Source organism: Rhipicephalus sanguineus, chromosome 1, assembly GCF_013339695.2.
Source record: "Rhipicephalus sanguineus isolate Rsan-2018 chromosome 1, BIME_Rsan_1.4, whole genome shotgun sequence".
Taxonomy (NCBI): domain Eukaryota; kingdom Metazoa; phylum Arthropoda; class Arachnida; order Ixodida; family Ixodidae; genus Rhipicephalus; species Rhipicephalus sanguineus.
Window position 1 is genome coordinate 155,137,262 of NC_051176.1, and position 21,548 is coordinate 155,158,809.

Sequence of the window (21,548 nt, forward strand, 5' to 3'; positions counted from 1 at the left end):
GCATTAATTCCAAACAACAAATTTATTTCAAATATAATAAAAAAATTATCAAAGAAAAAAGCATCAAAAAGAAAGAAAGATTCACAAAAACATCAATGCTACTCTACAAAGGTTAAACATTTAAAAAAATCGAAATATACGTTTTGAACGCAAAGCCCTCGTAGAATAATGGTGGAAATATAGGCTCTGTAAGTACAAAGATTATTTACATAAATACAAGAATATAGGCACTAGTGTATATCATGCCACCGCGCGATGCAGGTTCTCGACGCGGTGAAACAAAGGCTGGCTGCGCATGTTCCGGAAAAAAAAAATTTTTCTGTTCAACTTTCCTAGCATAGTTTGCAGTTCTGGTATTTTTAAATTTTCCTGTGTATTTGTTGAAATGAACAGTGTAGCCTGTTCCAAATCTGCAAAAATCCATAATTGTAGCCTCATTTGACCTCTTTCTCGCTCATATACTGCCGAATACCATACCGGCCTTCACATTTCACCATTTTCTCATCCACTGAGAGGTTCCGACAGGGTTAAAAGATAGCGTAGAAAAATCGTTCATGTGTTGCAATAGAGAAGACACGTGGTGAAGATTTTCGTGGAATGCGACGGTCATCTTCTTCAGATCAGAGACACTCAAGAAGCCTTGAACCTTTTCCGTGGCATCACTGGCGGTGGACGAATGCCTCGAAATATGTGTCATCGACACCAACACCAATGCAAGCGCGGGACTTGAACGATTACCATGTACACATGGAGTGAGACGAACTTGCTCATCTTCTCTTTAGTAACCTCCCTCCATGGATTTGTCCCTCTCACTGTATGTTCACTTTTCGAAAGTATGTATCCACGCATACTTATCTGTGTGGTTGCATATCTCTCTGACGACTTCTACGGTAAAAAACAACGCGAAGACGCCGCCGTGCAGCACACCGGAGCGTTGGGTCAAAGTCCGCTCCGCGCCGTCTTCGCGAAGAGAATTGCACTCTTTCTGCAGCCGGCGCCAAATACTCTTGACCGAATGAAGTTAACACCTTGCAGGTAACAGCTGTTATTTTAAGAACGCACCGGACACGTTTACATCGACGCGCGGCAGCGATAAAACGACCCGAGGAGAACACGAAACTTACCGGCGGATAGCTGCTGATGTTTCGGGGAGGTTTGACGCACTTTCGCCGTCCGTACTGAAGCCTGGCGAATCGAAGTCGTCTTCCGTGTCTGTGGTGCTACCATCATCCAGAGATTCCCGCTCATATTAATCGGAATCCGTCGAAATTCGCTGTTTCTGTGGAGCACCCGCGAGCGGCGTCGACGCGAAGTCTGAAACAACGGGCGCTCACCTACCCGAGTGCTAACGAGCTTTAAAAATCTTCCCGCGGTGGAAAAAGCAAATTCGCAAACAAAACTGAAAAAAAAACAAGTTATTTTATGCCTTGTATTGCGTTAGCTGTCCAGAACCACTCAGAGAGTGCCAAAACATGATCTTGAAATCGTCGATAACATACTATCGATGGGAATAGGTGCGGTCACGAAAGTGTTAATCTCCGCTTCAGCTGCGTTCGTCACCAGCGCTCGCGAGCTTTTACCCGCGGCTAGAATGCGCGTGGTGATGTTATTAATTTGGACTTTATACGGAAAATTACGGCAACGGCGATGGCAAAAATCCACCGAGAGTGTCCATATAATTGCTATCACAATAAAATTTTTTTTTAATATTGAGGAGCTGTGAAGTGGATGATAAGCGAAGCTGTTTCGCGCATGGCACAGAGGTGACATGGTGGAGGACAGTTTGGTATGTAAGGCCAGGTTGTTAACGGCCAGGCTGTTAACGTTCAATACGCAATATTAATGCGAAAGCCTTAGATGCTTTATCAAACACGAAAATTGACCGTCGGCGGCGTTCGATTTATGCACAAAATAATCATCATGTGATGTCGTCGTCATCACGTCATAGATGGTCGAAACTTGTGACGTCAACATGGCGTCATATATCGTGATGTCACGTGATGACGTCATCACGTGACATCGTCGCTTTACACTGCTTCCGTGATCGGTGCGCCAATCACGGAGGTAGCGCGAAACCAGGTGAGGTGCAGAAAGCTTGCAGAGAGGGAGGGGGGAGGATCTACCCGTCGATCAAGAAGAAAAATAACCTGGCTTTCGCTTTGGAGTTTTCTTAGGGTAATGCATGAGGGACAGTGTGGCTCTTTAGCATTGAGGCACTGCTGTACTTCACGGTGTTTGTCTACCACGTCTGCTGATAACCCCATAGATGTATTTAGAGTGTTATTTCATAAATTGCAATTTTATTGATCTGTTATTCTGTTTATTTGTTTTTGTCAAAAATAATCGCCAAAGAGGTTAATGCAGAACACTCAACTGCATGAGCCCTTATTTTTTCATTAGCGAGTGAAGTATGGAGTTCTCCTGAGACGATTTTTTCCATGAGATTTGCAATGAATCGAAATATTTCTAGCCTTCATAAGAGCCCCATAATAATATTCAGGTGCTTGAATGTTAATGCAATATGCTTCTGTAGTGCACTCCAGGATGTAAAACTTGCTGCTCCAGAGTGCTCCCAGATGCAAAATTATCTGTTCCAAAGTGCTCCAAGATAAAAAGTTTTGCTGCTCCATAGTGCTCCAAAACTGAAATTTTGCTGCTCCAAAAATTGCTCCAAATCAGAAGTACTCGGTAGCATCACTGGAAAGGGCAATACTCCTCCCTGATCCCCTCCCTACACCAGTGGTTATGTTGATGGCCCTGTGTTGACTACAAACTAATTTCCTCAACATCACTTCACAGCGAAGGCTGGACTAGTTGGTCCAGTCTTCATTGATTCGCTCGAAAACTGACATAGTTGTATGTCAGTCGCTAGTGTTGTATTACATTTTGTGTGTGTGTGTGTGTTCGTTTGCACTGATTTGCTTGAAAACATGTTCGTCTGCACTGATTTGCTTGAAAACATTTATTAGTACTATAGTTGTATCTCGATCGCTAGTGTTGGATCTCTTTTTGTGTGTGTATGTGTGTGTCAGACCCTCTGCCCCCTCCATCTGATACCCTCTCATGAGGGCCCTTAGTGGTACTGCAAATAAATAAATAAAGAAGGACGGCATTTCTAATATTTATATTTCGGTTATGCTTGAATATTACCTGGGGTGTTGCCAGGATTTTAGTTTGAGGGAGTTTGAACGCCACCACCCCCTGCCCCAGGAATTCTTCCCTCCCATGGCTAGGCCAATGATCACTTTTTCGTTATCATTTGTCCATTGTGAACACTTCATTTTCAGTTTGCATTATTTAATAGTTTTGGCAGTTCCTTCTACAGTTGAAACCCGCAATAACGAAATCGGCGGGGAAAGCGCAAAATTTCGCTCTTGCGGGAATTTCGTTGGCGCGAGAATTCGGCAGAAAAAACATGGAATCTACAAAAAACACATTTTATTTCCAGAAGACAGTAAGTTTGCTTTGGCGGGCGTTACCATGCAGCATTTTCATGCCTCTCGATCGGGAATCTCGTTTGCCCCGGCACAAAGTTCGCCCCATGTACCGGTCAGTGACGGCGGCACTGCGCTGTCACCAGTACCGTCATCAAATGCGCCTGCAGGCGAACCTTCTTCCGGCTTCGCTGGATCAGTGCAGAATCGTGGACAGCGAGCTGCACGCAACGCCGAATTCTTCGGCGATGTCCATTTTTTTCCTGCCCTTTTGCACCTTACTGATGATTGCAGCCTTATCTTCCAGCGCGATGAACTTCCGCTTTTTCGTTGGAGGCGGCATCTTCGCAGGCAGCGAAATCGGACGAAGCAATCGCAACACACAGTTCACGTTGCACCAAGCGACCAAGCAAACGCTCCACAAATGGCTCCACACACGCGACCATGTGCACGCAAAGCCGACAAAGCCAAGCACAGAGCGAAGCCAACCAAGCCAACGAACGAAACTCCACGAGGAATGTGGATTTGGCTACGTAGTCCGCGAAAGCGAGCAGATGTTTCGGCAAGCCATCATCATCATCATTATCATTGTCGCCAGCTTTATGTTTTTGTGTAAACAATGATGGCGGCTGCTTCTCAAGTGCGCTGTAGTGATAGTTTTGCACAATTTAATTGTAGCATGAATGCATTTCAGCAGTTTTCGAATGTAGTTAATGTTGCGAGAGTAGATTATTTGCGCACTCGTGTTTCAAAAATTTCGTTAATTAGGGACTGCGGTATCAATATCTTTCGTAGTCGCGAGTTACAAAATGCATTGACTCCTATGGGCGTTCGCCGGTGCTCCGAAAATATTTCGTTGCGGTGAGAATTTCGTTCCCTCGGGATTTCGTTATTGCGAGTTTCGACTGTATAGACTACTGCTGCGCAAGCCTGTTCTTCTCCAAAAAAAGTTTCCCTGCTACGAAAAGAATTTTTGCCTGCTCCAAAAGCTGCTCTGAAATGACCTGGGCCTGCAGCATCACTGCAGATGTAGAGCCAGTATACTTTTGTTTGTGGTTAATAGTGCATATTCATACAAAAAATGAAAATTTTGTCTTTCACAGGTTTTTCTCATATCTACAATTCCTCCATAAACATATCTTTACTTGAAGGGATTAATAACTGTTCAGAAATTATACTGATGGAACAAAATACTTCAAACTTCTTTAAGACTTCTTATGAACACAATTTTGTGGATGTACTAGATTTGTGGCCGTAATTCTTCACGGCATATGTAAAAGAAAATAAAGATGTCTGTTGTACCTCGTCATTCAACGGCCACCTTTTACAGTGATTCCAGTTTAAATGTTTGTTGTATACTAGCTTATATGTTGTCTGAGTGGGTTGGAACAGTTTGAGCTACAGTATATTGTATTTCGCATAACGCTGGAAAATGTGACAAAAAGAATAGACATGGTCATAGCTGGGGTTTTTTTAGATGTAATTCAGTTTCTGCTAATGCTCGTTTTTCATTTTCTCTCTTTTCTTTTTTCATGATCATATACTTAAAAATATACTTCAAACCAATTTTATTACTTTGTTGCAGTACGGTAGTAAGTTTCGATTCTCTTTTTGTGTTGTTTTTTACAGATAAATTTACGGTTGGGCCTGAAGTCACCCAAGCTGGGACAAGTGCACGAGACATGCACAGCATGTGCTGGCACAATGATTTTAGAGTTTGCTGCCCTTAGCAGACTCACTGGGGAGCCTGTTTTTGAGGTAAGATAGTGCCTGCCTTGAAAAGGCTTTTTATGTTTTCCTTGTTTGTTTCATTGTAAATGAAGTTTAATGCACCTTATAAGGTAGTTTGCACATATAATTGGACTTCATATATAGCTTAAATACTCTACTATAGTTACTATATCTTAAGTACTTTTCAGCATTTATTTTGTATTTTGGAAATGCCCTGAGAGGAGGATCTTTGCTGTGACTTCAGTTATTTCAGGGTATCTTGGACTCAGATTTTCAGATGCTTGGAGAGAAGATCTAGTCTCTTTGCAAAAAAGCACCAGAACAACCGACTGGGTCGCTAATGGCATAATTATTTGTTCATCCTAAGCAAGCTCTAATGCTGCAAACACTCAAGCTCACCCAGGTTTGCATACGCACAAAATTGACAAGGCACACACTGCCTTACATTCTGGTCGAATGATGGACCCAGCGATACGACACTCAAAGTGCCTCGTGTACTCAAACATGCACAAAAGAAACAAATTCTTAACACACACACACAGATTCGCTCCAAAGAGACTGACTTCTTTAAGAGCACTCTGTTAACTGTAGTTGAGTGCTCTTCCCTCTAAGTGGCCTGGTCAATCAACTCTTGCCAGATGAAATTCGCACTGTCAACTCTAGTCGGCATGAATGGCGTGCTTCTCTTAGCTATAAATCTGCAGTGCCACCTTGATCTTTGCAGACAAGGGGAAAGGTAATGGGGCTGCAACACCCTCCTGCCTGCCTTCTCCAACTCTTTCATGTTGCCTGCACCGAATATCTGTGCCTTTTCAGATTGCACAAGACATTGTATCTTAAAGGACCCCTGACACCAAATTTGGAAACTCAAGACACTTGTGTTGTTTGATAGTCCTGCATGCGTGGGTACATCTGGCTGATTATGAGTAACGAACCTTGCCTTTAAGATATTTTAATTTGGTTTTGAAGTAAGCGTGAGTGCTCATCTGAGTTTTCAGCACCTTGCGACATTAGTATGACATAGACAGAGGCCCCTTGTGACGTTCCACAAAAAAAGCGAGTATTGTCAACGTCGCAGAACATTCACAGGGCACACACGAAGCCACAACTGGCACCCAACGAGGGCATTGTTCCTTGCCCCTCTCACTCTGTTGTCGGGCTGCTCTCAAGGTGATTTTTGCTGCTTACGCCAGGAATGCTTTTCTTTTTCCTAAGGGGGACACACTCAAAGCACCCACATCGTTTCATTCTTCACCGCGCACGGGTCCCCCGATTTGAAAACTGTGCATTTAGCGTCACCGAAGCTTGAGCGCACGTGGTCTCAGGTGCTCCCCTGCTGTGGGGCATTTCTTACGATTTTAGGCGGGCATTTTGAAGCGACACTAAAATTGCTCACAATTAACAAGCAATTAACAAGCTAGCATTAATTATATGATACGTGTTTACAATTCAATTTCAGCATTAGCAGACACAAGGCTACAAATTACAGTAAAAAAGTCAAACAAAAATTTCGCTGTCAGGGGTCGTTTAAGAGTACCGTATTTACTCACGCAGTGAACACATCCCCCCCCCCCTTCCCCGTAAAACGAAGCAAAGTTGGGGACATTTATGTATCATGCGGGGTAAGTTTTACGAAAACTTTTTAGGATGACCAAAAAATGCAGTAATACAAAAAAAAAAATCTGTTTTGTCTCAAGGTCGAAGCAACAAATTGGCATGTTACATGAAGTAAGGCTAGCAGCTCACTCCTTTAAGAAACACGGCTGCTACAGTGAGCGAAGTGACCTTCCTTCTGTCTATTGCTTCATTGCAAACTTTGCAATGAGTGCACAACATGTACAAAGCTATGAGCCATCTACTGATCACTTGTAAACATACAGGATATGGTGCACGCTAGTGCAGGTGACCACACCCGGTTGGTCAAAGGGCATATGTACTGACGTAGCCGTGCAGCCCCCCTGTCCGGCTCCATCTCCAATGCGCCTTTCGCATGACGAAAAACGGCTGGGGCGTTTCCTCTCTGCTTTTGCACTGATCATTGGCAGCCCTTGTATGCTTTCATTCGCACATAGAACGTACGATGCGTGGGGCGATGTTATCAATTTTGACTTTATATGAAACATCACGGTGAAGCCGATGGCGATGGTGAAAATGTGTTTGCAGTGTGCGTATAATTGCTATCACAGTTTGAAAAAAGGGGAGTGCTAGGGCGAGGAAGCGCCGCATGGCTGTTTCCGTGACGCATGCTAACCTAAGGCATTAAATGTGCTGGGTCGAGGCCCTCACTATAAATAAACGAGAGAAGGGAATTTTTTTGAGGGGCTCGTTTCTTTCTTAGACACAACCAAATGAATCCAACAGACAATTAAGCCAAGAAAAACATAGGGGACATTAATTTTGTTTTAAACTGTAGTGTAGTAATTATGGTGTAAATTCAAATAAATTAAAATGGACAAAAAAAATCTTCCTTCTCCGTCGGCAAACTTCTAGCTTGCAGAAGGACAATCTTAATGTCTGCACATCTATGCAACTGTGCTACCACACATAAGACGTCACAAATGATGAGTTTTGGTTGATGTCTTTTTCAGTGTATGTTCAACCACAGCAGTTTTCAAAGTTTGTAGCCTCTGATGAAACAATAGTACATTTGATGACACCTTGATTTTAGCACTAAAAAAAGACGAACACATGAGAGATGACAGAGGAAGCACCTGCCATTCACATCTGCCATTCACCAACTCACCCAGCAACAAGTTCTTATTAAGCATATTCAGGGGTGGAACAGCTGCGCCATTGTGCGCCAAACTTGTTTACCTGCGCCATCCTGCGCCGAACCACCCTTGTTGCGCGAAACTCATTTATCAGCGCCATACTGCTCCGCAGCACCTGAATTTAGCCACAAGGTGCGACAGCCCTTGTGGCTAAATTGTGTGGCTAAACGTGGCTGAAACATCCTGTTTTCACTTTCATCGAAACGGTTATAGTTTCAGTTTTATCAAGGCTGTGATCGGCTGTGGAAGTTGGCTCAACAGGCGGTACTCGCCACAGAAGAGAGAAAAAAAGAAAAGGACAGAGGTTTCACAAATGTTGAGACCAAGCGCTGTCTTTCTTTCTTTTTATTTTTTTACTTTTTCATGTGTGCTTTTAAGCTCATTACACCAAAGTGTCTTTTCTATGAAAAAGCAGGCACTCACCCATTGTCATTGATTACACCATTGCTTTCACATTACGCCACTTGGCTCTCTCTGGCCATAACTGGCCCTTGTGCTTAAAAATACCACGTGCAGTCATAGGTCGGCAAAAAATGTGTTGCTCACCCAGACTCACTCATGGAATATATTTTGCCCTTAGGGCTCACTCGGACTCAGACTCATCAAAATTTTCCTCAACTGGACTCACTCGGACTCAGACTCATTAAACTTTTTCTCAACCAAACTCACTCGGACTCAAACTCACTAACACATTACTTAGTTGGACTCACTCAGACTCACGGCTTGACCTGAGTCTGAGTGAGCCTGAGTGAGTCGACTCATGAGTCCGTTAGGGTAAAATTTGCTGTTTCGATCACGGTGTCATTTTTAACGCCAATATCTCACATAAGCGGTGCTCTGTGATAGTACGCCATTTGATCTTGTACTGTCTTATACGAGTTATCAGTGGCTTCAATACAGTAAGGACATTTTTATGAAATATGCGACTCACACGATATTATTTATGTCGTGAACTGTCCGTAGAAGAGTTTGTGGGAGAAGTCGTGCCCCCCCCCCCAACTCACACCACGGAGAAAGAAGTATTTGAGGAGGAGAATCTCTCGGCCGCGGCATCGCGCGAGGGCGTCGTGATAGTGTCACAGCGGAATGCGGTTAGGCCGAAGCACGACAGATGACGCTTTCGGCCTGTTGCCATCTTTTACATGCTCTTCTATGGACGCGACGCATAAAAATCGTGATAGCGCCTCATACATTGTAAAATTTCTAAGATTTCTGTCTGTAACATCAAACGGTAGATATGACAGATATTTTAGTTGCAGTTCTTAATCGATACTGCCAGAATTATAGGCCGTATAGCGCTTGAAACGAACTGCTAGTAGGGGCCCCTGAGCAGACTACGTCTGTCACCACATACACATGCCCCTCGCTCGCATGTTGTGCGCGCGCATGCGTAGGTGGCCTTGGGAGGGAAAGTTCCCTTCGCGATTTGCTGGTTTCTTTCTCTTTAGCGCTCTCAGTGGCTTACGCGTGTTGCACCGGCGGCGCCGACTCCTCAATGTTTGGGCGCGCTTTTCACGCCGTGACAAAGGAGAGTGCTTTGCAGATTTCGACCAGTGCTTCTTCAGGATGGGGCGGAAATGTGCCGGGCCGAACTGCAGCACTGGGTACATGTCCTGCAAGGAGAAGATAATTACCTTCAAAGTTCCTAGTGACCCAGTGAGGTTGGAAGCGTGGGCTCGCGCCATACCAAGGAAAGACCGACAGCTGACGCCTCGTGACTACGTTTACGAGAAGCACTTTTCGGACAGTGAGGTAGACAGGCGGCGCTATTATGGCGAACTTGGTGGCGAAGTTCTCCTTGACAAACCGAAACGGCCAGTGTTGTTACGAGACGCCATGCCTTCAATCTTTCTGTCCGCTGTCCCAGATACTTGTTTGCTGTTCTCAAAAAAAGACAATGTGAAATTTCAACCACCTGGGGTTTTGTAACGTGCACCTAAATGTAAGCACACGGGCCTTTAGCATTTCGCCCCCATCTAAATGCGGCCACAGCAACAACCTAAATCTGAATTGATGGCATATAGGGTAAGTCCCATCATTCGTTGAAATAAATTATACCTAACTCATTGAGTTGACGTTATCAAATATTATAGATTTCGCGTTGTACAAAAAATATCACGATGGTAATTTTCCTGTATGTGACACCATTTTTCTCGTTAATTTACAGAAAAAACTTGGAGTGCGCTTGAGCTTCGCCTTTAAGAGTAGGACGCGATAGTGTAATCGGGCCCCATGCGCATCGCCTTCTCATTTGCTAGCATCACCGACACGGACACCGACACCGGTATTTCTGTGAAACGGGCTCTTTAACGCTGTCGTGTTAAAATATGGAGCCGGCGAGGACGCACAAGAACACATCTATTCGGGCGTGAAGCGCGAACGGCGAGTCGGCGACGAATGGCCTTGAACTGACGAGCTTAGTCGGAGAGCGCGGTGAGAGGGACGCGCGCATTTTTCCTTCTCCGCTAGCGGACTCTCACGACAGAGGGTGCGTGAGCGCTGTGCCCGATTTCGTGACTTTATTAGGACGCCCGAGCGAGCGCAGTTTCGCCTCCTCAAGAATTCTTGCTCCGTGACTCACACCTATGGCGCATGAACGCTAGTGCGTCGAGATATATGTGAGTAGACTTGAGTATAAACTTAAGCCTATGTAAGGCTGGTAGTAATGCTGAGCTTGAGTAGATAGGACCATAGGTCGACAATAACAAGTGGAGCTCACTCAGACTCACTCAAGAAATATATCTTGCGCTTAGGGCTCACTTGGACTCGGAGAGTCCTCACCAATATTTCCTCAACCGGACTCACTCGGCCTCAAGCTCACCAAAATATTACTTACTCGTACTCACTCAGACTCACGGCCTGATTTGAATCTGAGTGAAACCGAGTGAGTCGACTCATGAGTTTGCCGATCTATGGTGAAAAGGGTCTACATCTGCTCTGAACGTTCTCTCTGACTGCTCCAAACTTGCTGGAAAAGGCGTTTCTGGCTGCTCCAAGCCTGCTACAAAAGGCATTTTTGCCTGCTCCCAGGACTACTCCCAAACCCATATACCCTGTTCCACCCCTGCATATTTTATTGCTCATAATAGCATATCCTCCTGTGAAAGGGCATATCTAGTGTATACTACCCTTTGTGGGTTGTCATATTAATACCCTTAACTTGAGCTTCACTGCTGAAGGGGCAACAAAATTTATTTTTTCTTTGAATTTTTGTGCTGTACATGATGACACATGAACAAATGGATATCACTGTCTCATTTCCATCGGTTCATTTACTATCATACATATGGCTGTTCATATGAATGGCCCACTCCTACCCCCTGTTATAGCCCTAAGTTAGGGTTGCCGTATGTGGAAATTAATTCATTCATGTGACATTCATTTGTCACAAGCACAGCCACTTAAATTTTAATTGACATTTGTTTGCGTGGGTCATGTTATGCTCTTTAACTAATGTAGTTCTTTGGTTAGTCAAGTTATGTAAGTTTTATGAAAAGGGTAATGAGTTTTACAACTTTATACTTCATGCACTAACATGTGAGATCATTATGAAAAATGCTTCATATTGTGTTTCTAGTGTGTTTCATTGGTGACATGTGCAGGCAAAGGCACGAGCTGCTATGGACTACTTGTGGCAGCAGCGCCACAGGTCGAGTGATCTCATGGGCACTGTCCTTAATATTCACAATGGCGACTGGATACGCAGAGGTGAGTAGTGGGTTATACAAGCCAAATGCACCGTCTGAAAGCTCAGCCTCCTTTAATTTCTTTTCTAACCCTTTGGGGGTCGCACTTTTTTTATTGAAGATTTCATTTCAGATTGATTAATATTGTGAAGAAACAGCAAGATAACTTTAAAGTGACAATAAAGCAACATAAATTTTAATATCCACAGTTATATGCATAGTTCATTGTTAAATAGATGGGTAAACTAGCACAATTTTTTTCATCATCATCATCATCATCATCATCATCAGTCTATTTTACGTCCACTTCAGGACAAAGGCCTCTCCCAATGAGCTCCAGGCCACCCGTGCTGCGTGAGCTGATTCTGTTTTATGCCTGCAGGTTTCTTAATTTTGTCGCTTCATCTAACCCTTTGTCATCCTTGGCTGTGCTTCCCATCTCTTGGTATCCATTCCATCACTCTAACCAATCATTGGTTACCTGTCCTTCTCATGACCTAACCTGCTCAGGTTCATTTTTTTCTTCTCTTAATATGAACTAGGTATTTTTACTACCCCCGTTACTTCTCTAATCCACACTGCTGTCTTCTACTATCTCTCTTAGTGTTACTCCTACCATTTTTCGTTCCACCACATGCTGTGTGGTTCTTCTATAGTTTCTTTGTTATTCTCACCTTCTGCCCTGTATGTTAGAAACTAGCAAGATGCAATGGTTGTACACTCTCCACTTTAGTGACAGTCATAAGTTGCCACTCACGAGTTGTGAATGTCTATCGTATGCGCACACCCGTGACAGTGGTCTAGTGGTTATGGTGCTCGACTGCTCACCCAAAGGTCGTGGGATTGAATCCTAGCCGTATTCACACTTTCTTTCTCTGTAAGCATTTTATTTTTCTAGTTTAGTTGCCCTCCTGCAATAGTCCCTATTGGGACTGGTAATATGTATAAATAAATAAATTAATAAATAAATAAGTAAAGAAATAAATAAATAATTGAATCAAAACCACCACTGTTGGTATTTTAATGATCTTGCAGCCTTGAACTAGCGCTCTTGTGCACCATTCTGTTTTCACCCATAGTGGTTCCAAGTTAGTATTACCACAATGTTGAGGCATTATGGGGTCAATTATGGACTACATATTACCATGAAGCATATCAAGATTTAAAAAAGGGCCACGGTGCCAAAGTGGAATATCCAGGCATGTGCGAATATTCAAGCACTTCGAATATTCGAACGAATGGTACAGTATTCGAATTCGCTTTGAAACGAATTTAAATTATTCTAAATTTCGAAGTATTCGAAATGAACGAATAGACGTACTATATAAACCGCATGTAACCCCCTGTAAAGGTGATTTCACGGCAGTGGAGGGGTGCTCATACCGTTATAATACATATCCAGGGGAAAGGTCGTGAGATTGAATCCCGGCCGCGGCGGCCGCATTTTCGATGGAGGCGAAAATGCTGAAAATGCTAGAGGCCCGTGTACTTAGATTTAGGTGCATGTTAAAGAACCCCAGTTGGTAGAAATTTCCGGAGCCCTCCACTACGGCATCCCTTATAATCATATCGTGGTTTTGGGATGTTAAGCCCTAACAATTATTATATACCGTATGTGCACCAGCCCATCCTTATTCTTCGGTAAATCTTTATATGAGTAGGCTCCCCTGTTAGTATTTGGCCTAGATATACATATTCTACAGGTTCTGGGGTCTGATAACACTCGCTCTTTCGCTGGGCCTAGCACTATCTGTCTTCTACATGTTTATCTTGAACTCTACTTCAACGCTTTCTCAAGTGAGGTATTAAATAATTTTTTGCAATTCGTTCCCATCGTTCTTGAAGTTCGCAATGTTTGCGAACCGTAAGTTCTCGAGATATTCTCTGTTAATCTTTATTCCCGTTTCTTCCCAATCTAGTCATTTAAATACTTCTTCTAAACATGCATTGAATAACAATAGTGAGATTGTGTCTATTTGTTGGACCCCTTTCTCGATCAGGATTTTCCTGCTTTTCTTGAAAGAGTAGCTGTGGAATCTCTGCATATATTGGCTATGGTATTTGCATACGTTTCAGGTACTCCTTGTTGACGCAATGCCTCTAGAACCACTGGTATCCCTACAGAGTCGATCTAATGCTTTTTTTGTAATCTATGAATGCTATAAAAAGGGTTTTCTTTTTGTATTTGGCATATTTCACGCTTATTTGATTGATTACGTGAAAGTGATCCATGATAGAGTCCCCTTTCCTGAAGCCAGCTTGCTTTCTAGGTTGATTAAAGTTTAGTGTATCTCTTATCCTACTTGAAATTACTTTCATGACTATTTCGTATAATGCTGAGAGTAGGCTGATCGGTCTGTAGTTCTTGAGGTCTTTTAGTAAACGTCTCTCTTTTTATGTAGTATCAGTAAAATATGTGTTGGCATTTTTCCGACTCGTAGGTACGTTTGAAGTTTTAAGACATACTGGGGAGTGGCACAAGCTTCTTAAATATAAAATCTCCTTCATCTTTGATGAAATCGGTTGTCATTCTGTCTTCTCTGGCCGCTTTTCTTTGGGACATGCCTTGTAGGGCCTTTCTAACCATTACGCATAGAACTTCGGTGTCACGTTCGACTTTGATTTCACTCATGGTGGGGTGAGCTATAGATGAAACTGTGCAGTTCAGAGTAGAAGTCCTCTGCCACCTTTACACTATGTCATTATACATTTGTTAAATATGTATTGTCCTGCTCATCTTTTAGTGCATGCATTATATTCCTTCCCATGGAGCATTTTCTTTTAGCTGCCTTGATGCTGCTGCCCTTTTTTACTGCTGTCTCTATCTCTTTGACGTTATAGTTTCACATGTCACTATGTTTACTTTTGATAAGCTTTGACAGCTCAGCAAAATCTATTTTATCTCTTGAGGTAGTTCCATTCATTTGTTGTCATTTCTTTATTAAGTCTTTAGTGGTTTCAGAGTCTTCTGTCTTGGTGCTTTGCCTCCAATCCCATTTCAAGTGTTGCTTCCAAGATTATTCCAGTTACGGTTTCATTCATATCCTTTGTCTTCATTTTCTTCTTGTTCTATAGCACTGTACTTGTTCTCAAGTGCAATCCTGAATTCCTCTGTTTTTACCCTGATTACATCTACTAATTTCACCTGTTTTTTAGTGACTAATCTTGTTCTTGCTCTCTGTAGGTTGAGTGTGATCTTCGCTCTCACCATCCTATGATTACTGCTTTTTATCTTGCTTACTACTTCTATGTCCTGTATTATACTTGGATCCCTGCATATTGTCAAGGGAATCACGAATACACTGAAGAGACAGAAGCGGGTATATTACAATATTTACAAGTATCTGTGCCACTGAATGGCTGCCAGCATCTCGCGCCGCATTCCAGCTTATTCTTTGTCTCTTTGTCTCTGGGTTGTCTTCAACGACGTGCTCGTGCACAACAATGCCTTGTAACATCACCCCCGGCGGACAGAGCGCGGTCCCGGCACCTCCTAAGTCATTCAGGACTGGCAGTGTAATAGTGCTTCAGCCGCGACATATGAACGACATCAGTAGGTGGTGTAGCAGAAGAAGACAAGCACGGAAGGACAGGAGTGATGAGGTAATCGACGTCGCTGACCTTGCGGAGAACTTCGTAGGGCCCTGTGTCTCGAGGGAGGAGCTTCTTGCACAAGCCTTCATGTCAATACGGCATCCAGAGTAGGACAAGAGATTCAGGAGGGCAGTCGACTGCACGGTGCCGGTTATCGTAGCTTACTTTTTGTGAGGCCTGAGAAGCACAGAGCCTAGTGCGAGCAATTCGGCGAGCCATGCAGGCTCAAGAAGCGACGTCCTGAGCATACATGGTTGGTACGGCAGTATCAGATGGAAGAAGCGTGTCGAATGGCAACATAGGGTTGCAGCCGTAGCGGAGAAAAAATGGCAAATAGGTGGTGGTGTAATGCCGGGACGAATTGTACGCAAAAGTAATGTAGGGTAGGGTTGCGTCCCAATCACGGTGGTCAGCAGAGATGTACATTGACAACATATCAGTGAGAGTTTGGTTGAGGCACTCGATAAGACCATTAGTCTATGGATGGTAGGCTGTAGTAATTTAATGTTCGGTAGAGCAGCTATGAAGGATTTCGTCGATGACCTTTGCGAGGAAGCAGCGGCCAGAAGAAGCTGGCGCGGAGCCCCGTGTCGAAGAATGACGTCATTGAGCAGAAAGTCCGTGACATCTGTAGCGCAGCTAGTTGGCATGGCACGTGTTATGGCATACCTGGTCACATAGTCAGTTGCGACAGCAATCTATTTGTTGCCCGATACGGATGTGGAAAAGGTCTGAGCATGTCGAGGCCAACGCGGAAGAATGGTTCCAGTGGACTTCACGTAGAAAACAGCGCTACGAGACGGGACAAAGAAAGGGCACAAACACGGCGCTGACTATCAACCAAATGTGCTTTTATTCCACCAGTCCGCATATTTATACATCACCATGACTAACGAAAGCATAACAAAAAACCAGAAAAAACCGGTCAGCCTGCGCAAAGGCAAGAAAATTTTAACTCGACAGAAATGCTATCTCCTTCGGAAGCAGTGAAATCGAGGGGAGGCTAACACATGCCTCGCCGCCTATACAAATGTGATACGCTTCAGAAACGAGACGCGCACGTTCGTCATAGTATTTTGATAGGAAATTCGTATCTTTAAAAGATGGCTGGCAGCCGCATTCATTGCAATGAATGGATAGTTGACTGTCTTTTGCTTGTTTAGAGACCTTGTTCGCGTGCTCTGCCAAAAATAAACTTGGTAGCCTGTGTCAGCAGGTAAACAGAGAAACCAAGACGGAAAGATGTAGTAAGAAGCACCGGCAAAAGTTTGTTGAATGTTGCGATTCTGTTGTGTACAGGATTCCTCTTTCCTGCGGGCGTTACTATGTTGGTCAAACTGGCCGGTGTGCTAATGACCGCTTGCGCGAGCACGCGAACAAGGTCTCTAAACAAGCAAAAGACAGTCAACTATCCATTCATTGCAATGAATGCGGCTGCCAGCCATCTTTTAAAGATACGAATTTCCTATCAAAATACTATGACGAACGTGCGCGTCTCGTTTCTGAAGCGTATCACATTTGTAAAGGCGGCGAGGCATGTGTTAGCCTCCCCTCGATTTCACTGCTTCCGAAGGAGATAGCATTTCTGTCGAGTTAAAATTTTCTTGCCTTTGCGCAGGCTGACCGGTTTTTTTCTGGTTTTTTGTTATGCTTTCGTTAGTCATGGTGATGTATAAATATGCGGACTGGTGGAATAAAAGCACATTTGGTTGATAGTCAGCGCCGTGTTTGTGCCCTTTCTTTGTCCCGTCTCGTAGCGCTGTTTTCTACGTGAAGTCATGCACCAACCAGCCCAAATCCGTACCCTACTGCGGTTCCAGTGGAATGTCAGTAGGTTTGGGCAGGCCAGCCTGAGGAAGAGTAGGACGTTTGCGACACTGACAGTGCTCACAAGCAGCAATATATCGGCGCACAGAACGATACAGGCCAGGCCAAAAGAACCGCTCCCGCACGCAGTTATAGGTGCGTGAAACGTCCAGGTATCCTGCAGTCGGAGCATCATGTAGATGTTGAAGAATGGCTGCACGCAGGCGTTGGGGAATAACTAGCAAAAATTCCGGACTATCAGGCATCATGCTGCGGCAATACAGAACGTCATTGTGTAGGACATAGCGGTGGAGAGAAGGGTCTGAACGTCCCGAGGAGACTTGCTGAATGAACATCTTGAGGGTTTCATCCCGACGCTGTTCTGTGCCGATGTCACGCAAATCCGATATGGCGAGTATACAAGAATAATTTCCTTGGTCAGTGAAGCTAGCAGGTCTCGCCGGATGACGTGAGAGACAATCGGCGTCTCAACGTAGCCTGCCAGATTTGTAGATTACGTCGAAGGAATACTCCTGGAGCCATAGAGCCCAGTGACCAAGGTGACCAGTTGGGTCCTTGAGCAATGACAACCAACAGAGAGCATGGTGGTCGGTAATAACTGAGAACTCGCAGCCTTACAAGTAGGGGCGAAATTTTGCGACAGCCCAGACCAATGCAAGACACTCGCGCTCCATGATCGAATAGTTTCGCTCAGATGTGGAGACAAGGCGGCTGGCATGTGCAATAGCATGTGTTTGGCCCCCCTGGTATTGAGCGAGAAGGTGCCGATTCCATGCCCACTGGCGTCTGTGCAAACTTCAGTAGTTGCTGATGGTCGAAGTGGGCCAGTATAGGTGGTGAAGTGAGCAAGTTGATCAGCGGCGAGAACGCAGCCGCTTGGTCCTGGCCCCACGAGAAGGGCGCGTCCTTTTTAAGGAGGTCGGTGAGCAGTCGGGCAATGGTGGCGAAATTGCGTATAAAACGTCAGAAGTACGAGCATAAGCCAACAAAACGCCAAACATCTTTAGTAGAAGAGGGCACAGGGAAGTTCTTGACAGTGCTAATCTTGGCAGGGTCAGGTTGTATACCAGTGGCACTTACAAGATGACCAAGCACAGTGATTTGTTGCTGGCCGAAATTGCACTTTTTGGAGTTTAGCTGGAGCCCCGCTCAACGAAAAACAGCTAGAATGGTCGACAGACAAGTTAAGATGACTTTCAAATGTTGGGGAAAAGACAATGACGTTGTCTAGGTAGCAAAGACAGATGGACGACTTATAGCCATGAAGGAGGGAGTGTCATACATTAGAGCGTTGCCGGGGCATTGCACAACCCAAAAGGCATAACCTTGAACTGATAGAGGTCGTCCAGTGTGACAGGGGCAGTTTTTTCTCGGTCTAAGTCGTCCAACAAAAATCTGACAGTAACCCGAGTGTAGGTCTATGTGTGAGAAGTATCTCGCATTGTAACGAAAAACAGCGCAAGAGGACGGGGACGGAAGGGGCACACACACGGGCGCTGACTCACAACCGATTTTTATTTGACAGAAGTCAGTATTGGTGCAGGGATAGCCAGCTTCTCCCAGTTGTTCAGCTTGTCTTAGTAAGCTGTGTTCAACCCTGTGCTCACATGATTTTTTGAGAACATTGTCAAAACAAGACGAAATAATTGTACGTTTCACAAACTCAGAGTGAGCATATTTAAATGGAAGCACAGGTTTCTTACCCCTCGGCTCATACCCCCAGCAGGTACTATGGTCAGAGAAAAGCAGCCCTAAATCTAAAAATCTAATGAAGCCCTCCACAGGAGCTTCATGGGTCGATTCTAAAGGGTGGAGGCACTCGGAAAATACTTCCTTTTTCGCATGTGTAAGCATGGCATCACTAGCACTGACCGAGAAAGAAAAGCAGTTTCTAGAATTGTATACAGTTGAACCCGGGTATATCGAACTCGCCAAAAAACGTTTATTAGTTCGATATATGGATAATTCGATATAGGCCCGCTATAGGATTTTGACACGAAGGCACATAACAATAAGAAAAGTACTTTATTAATATGGTGGCTTACTTGCGTGCCCTACTTTGGAACAAAATAGTCCTGGACTTTCTTCTGTGTCAACGACTTCGCTGCTTGCGACAGCACACACGCCTCCACGTTGTCCAACGAGTCGGAGCAGCTGAGGCTGCAACCTTCCACATTCACGCAATAGCGCCGGACCAACGCAAGTGCACTAATCACTTCGGAGGATGTAGGCAATGGGCCATCGTCAATTTCCTTATTGTTGTCGCTTTGGCTCGTGGTCGGCACGACGTCTGCAACGTAGTCCTCATCTTGTAGCTCACCCATGATGGCGACATCATCGTCCGCACTGACGAACTCGTCGAATGTCGATCCGTCGATAGCTCCCGGGAACTCTGCCAGCTCACTCCAAACTTCGGCGGAAACACCTGCGGTGTTTTCAGTGCTGTCATCGGAATTTGGAGTGTCATCACCAGGCATGCGGAAGCCGGCATGCCTAAAGCAGTTCTGGATCGTCTCCTTTGTGACATCTGCCCACGATCTACTCAACATAGAAAGAGCTCCGAGCAAGTCGATCTTAAGCTCCCTGCCGACACGAAGGTTCACAGAGCACCAACAGGCAACACCACCAGCACGGACCACGCTGAATGAGGACTCGAGGAAAACAGGCAGCAGCAGGCACACAAGCATAAAGAAAGAAAAAATGGCGCTCACTTCTACCGCCTCTGTACCTGTCTGTACCTCGGAGAAAGCACGACGGCCTCTGATTGGCTGTAAGCGCTGCGAGTGGGCCAGGATCATTTCTTGCAGGGGGGTGTTCGCCCGTGCACAACCGGGTCTAAACCACTTTTTCTAGGGTGGCGCCGGCAGTTTTCCCCGCCACCGCGAGGGAAAGCCAACTTGCTGGGGCACTTTTGAGGCACATCGAGTTTGATATATCGGTTGTCGTTGCTATTTTCGTTCGATGTAACAGTAACTTTTGCTATATATCTCAATGTAAATTTACCGTGTTTAGAAATTGTTCGATATACGGGATAATTTGATATAAACGGGTTCGATATAGTCGGGCTCGACTGTATTTAGATGAGTAAGCCATCGTTACGAGTGGATGACAAGTGCACGAGATTTGTGAACAGTTCTTGATTTTCGTGTGTATGCTATTATATTTCATGCACTGCAGAAAATAAAAATCGGTTGTGAGTTAGCGCTCGTGTGTGTGTGCGCCTTCCGTCCCTGTCTTCTTGCACTGTTTTTTCGTTACAATGCTACCAAACCAACTAGCCCACCGACAAGCATTAACAAAGTATCTCATGCCATGAAGACAGTCAAGGGCATCGTCGATTCATGGCAATCGCAGCCCCAACAATTATTGGGAATACAGACTCCTACGTTAATGTTATTATATAGGGATCCCTGAGGGAGCCACATGCATAGCTATATACTCTCTGGTTTCGTCTTTTTCTTATTGACAGAATTGGAGATATGTTTTTCTTGCTGAAAAATTGGGTGTGCGTCTGATTTCTACGTGGTTTCGGCACTTCAATGTCATTTTTACATTAACTTTTTTACTTTGTACCTATGAAATATAGGTGGCTATTCAATTTGAGGACATGTTACAGTCGTGACAAAGCTGCCGAATGAGTCAGTGGTGTGTTATGTTGTTTTTCTGGCGCTTGCTTGATTCGACCCACCAGATAATTCGACCACTTTCATTGGCCCCTTCAGGTCGAATTAACAGAAGTCGAATGCTAATATATTAAATATAAAGCTGTGGCTTACAAAGGAGAGTACATAATAACGCTCCACATTTCTAAGGTATTGATATGGAATCATTGCTTTTATTGCATTAGTGTTGATTTTTACTCATTTTTTTCTTATCGTTATGTTTTCCTCTTAAGGGTTCATTTCAAATGACACTAAGGCAGATGACGTTCTTTCTTGCCCAAAATATTACTAACATATTTGTATAGACACAATAAGTTCCTGCAATTTTTGAAAGTAGGATGGGCAGGGGAACGTGTTTGTCCAGTGCATTCTGCATGGCATGGCCCACTGCTTCTATTGCAGGATAGCATTGCAGTCTGCTGCCAGTTCACAGTAAATCCTTGACCTGTACAGTGAAAATTGGACAAGAGTGAATTTGGTAGAGATGTGCAGTTAAATTGCCCTTGGAGGTTAGAACATCTTTATGTATGCTATATATGTATATCCAGTGTAGGCATGTGCGAATAGTAGAATTTAGGTTCGAAGCAAATTCAAATAGTATATATCACATATAAAAAAAAATGAGCATATTTATCATGACCCCAACTAACCTGCACAATATTTTTTTAAATTGAAACAAGTCATGTGCAAATGTCTTTTTGGTTCAAAGGGAAGTGGAAGCAACTTTGAATAGTAGCAAGATTTGACTTTCGGTAGAATGCAAGTGATAACCTGTAAAATATGTTACGTTTTAAAGGAGTACTGACACAAAATTTTGAAGGTGAGATAACTTGTGGGATAGAT

General features: G+C 44.2%; 2 protein-coding genes across 2 annotated transcripts in view; one reads left to right on the top strand and one right to left on the bottom strand.

The window, feature by feature from the left end:
* The window catches only part of LOC119400563 (uncharacterized), a 273,061-nt gene that overhangs the window by 90,355 nt on the left and 161,158 nt on the right, over nucleotides 1–21,548 (bottom strand). The window lies entirely within an intron of this gene.
* Nucleotides 1–21,548, top strand: part of LOC119400590 (ER degradation-enhancing alpha-mannosidase-like protein 3) — a 110,390-nt gene that overhangs the window by 32,426 nt on the left and 56,416 nt on the right. The window contains exons 7-8 of the mRNA XM_037667655.2: nucleotides 5,064–5,192; nucleotides 11,539–11,644. Coding sequence (XP_037523583.1) covers nucleotides 5,064–5,192; nucleotides 11,539–11,644 — 235 coding nt within the window. The remainder of the gene's footprint in view (nucleotides 1–5,063; nucleotides 5,193–11,538; nucleotides 11,645–21,548) is intronic.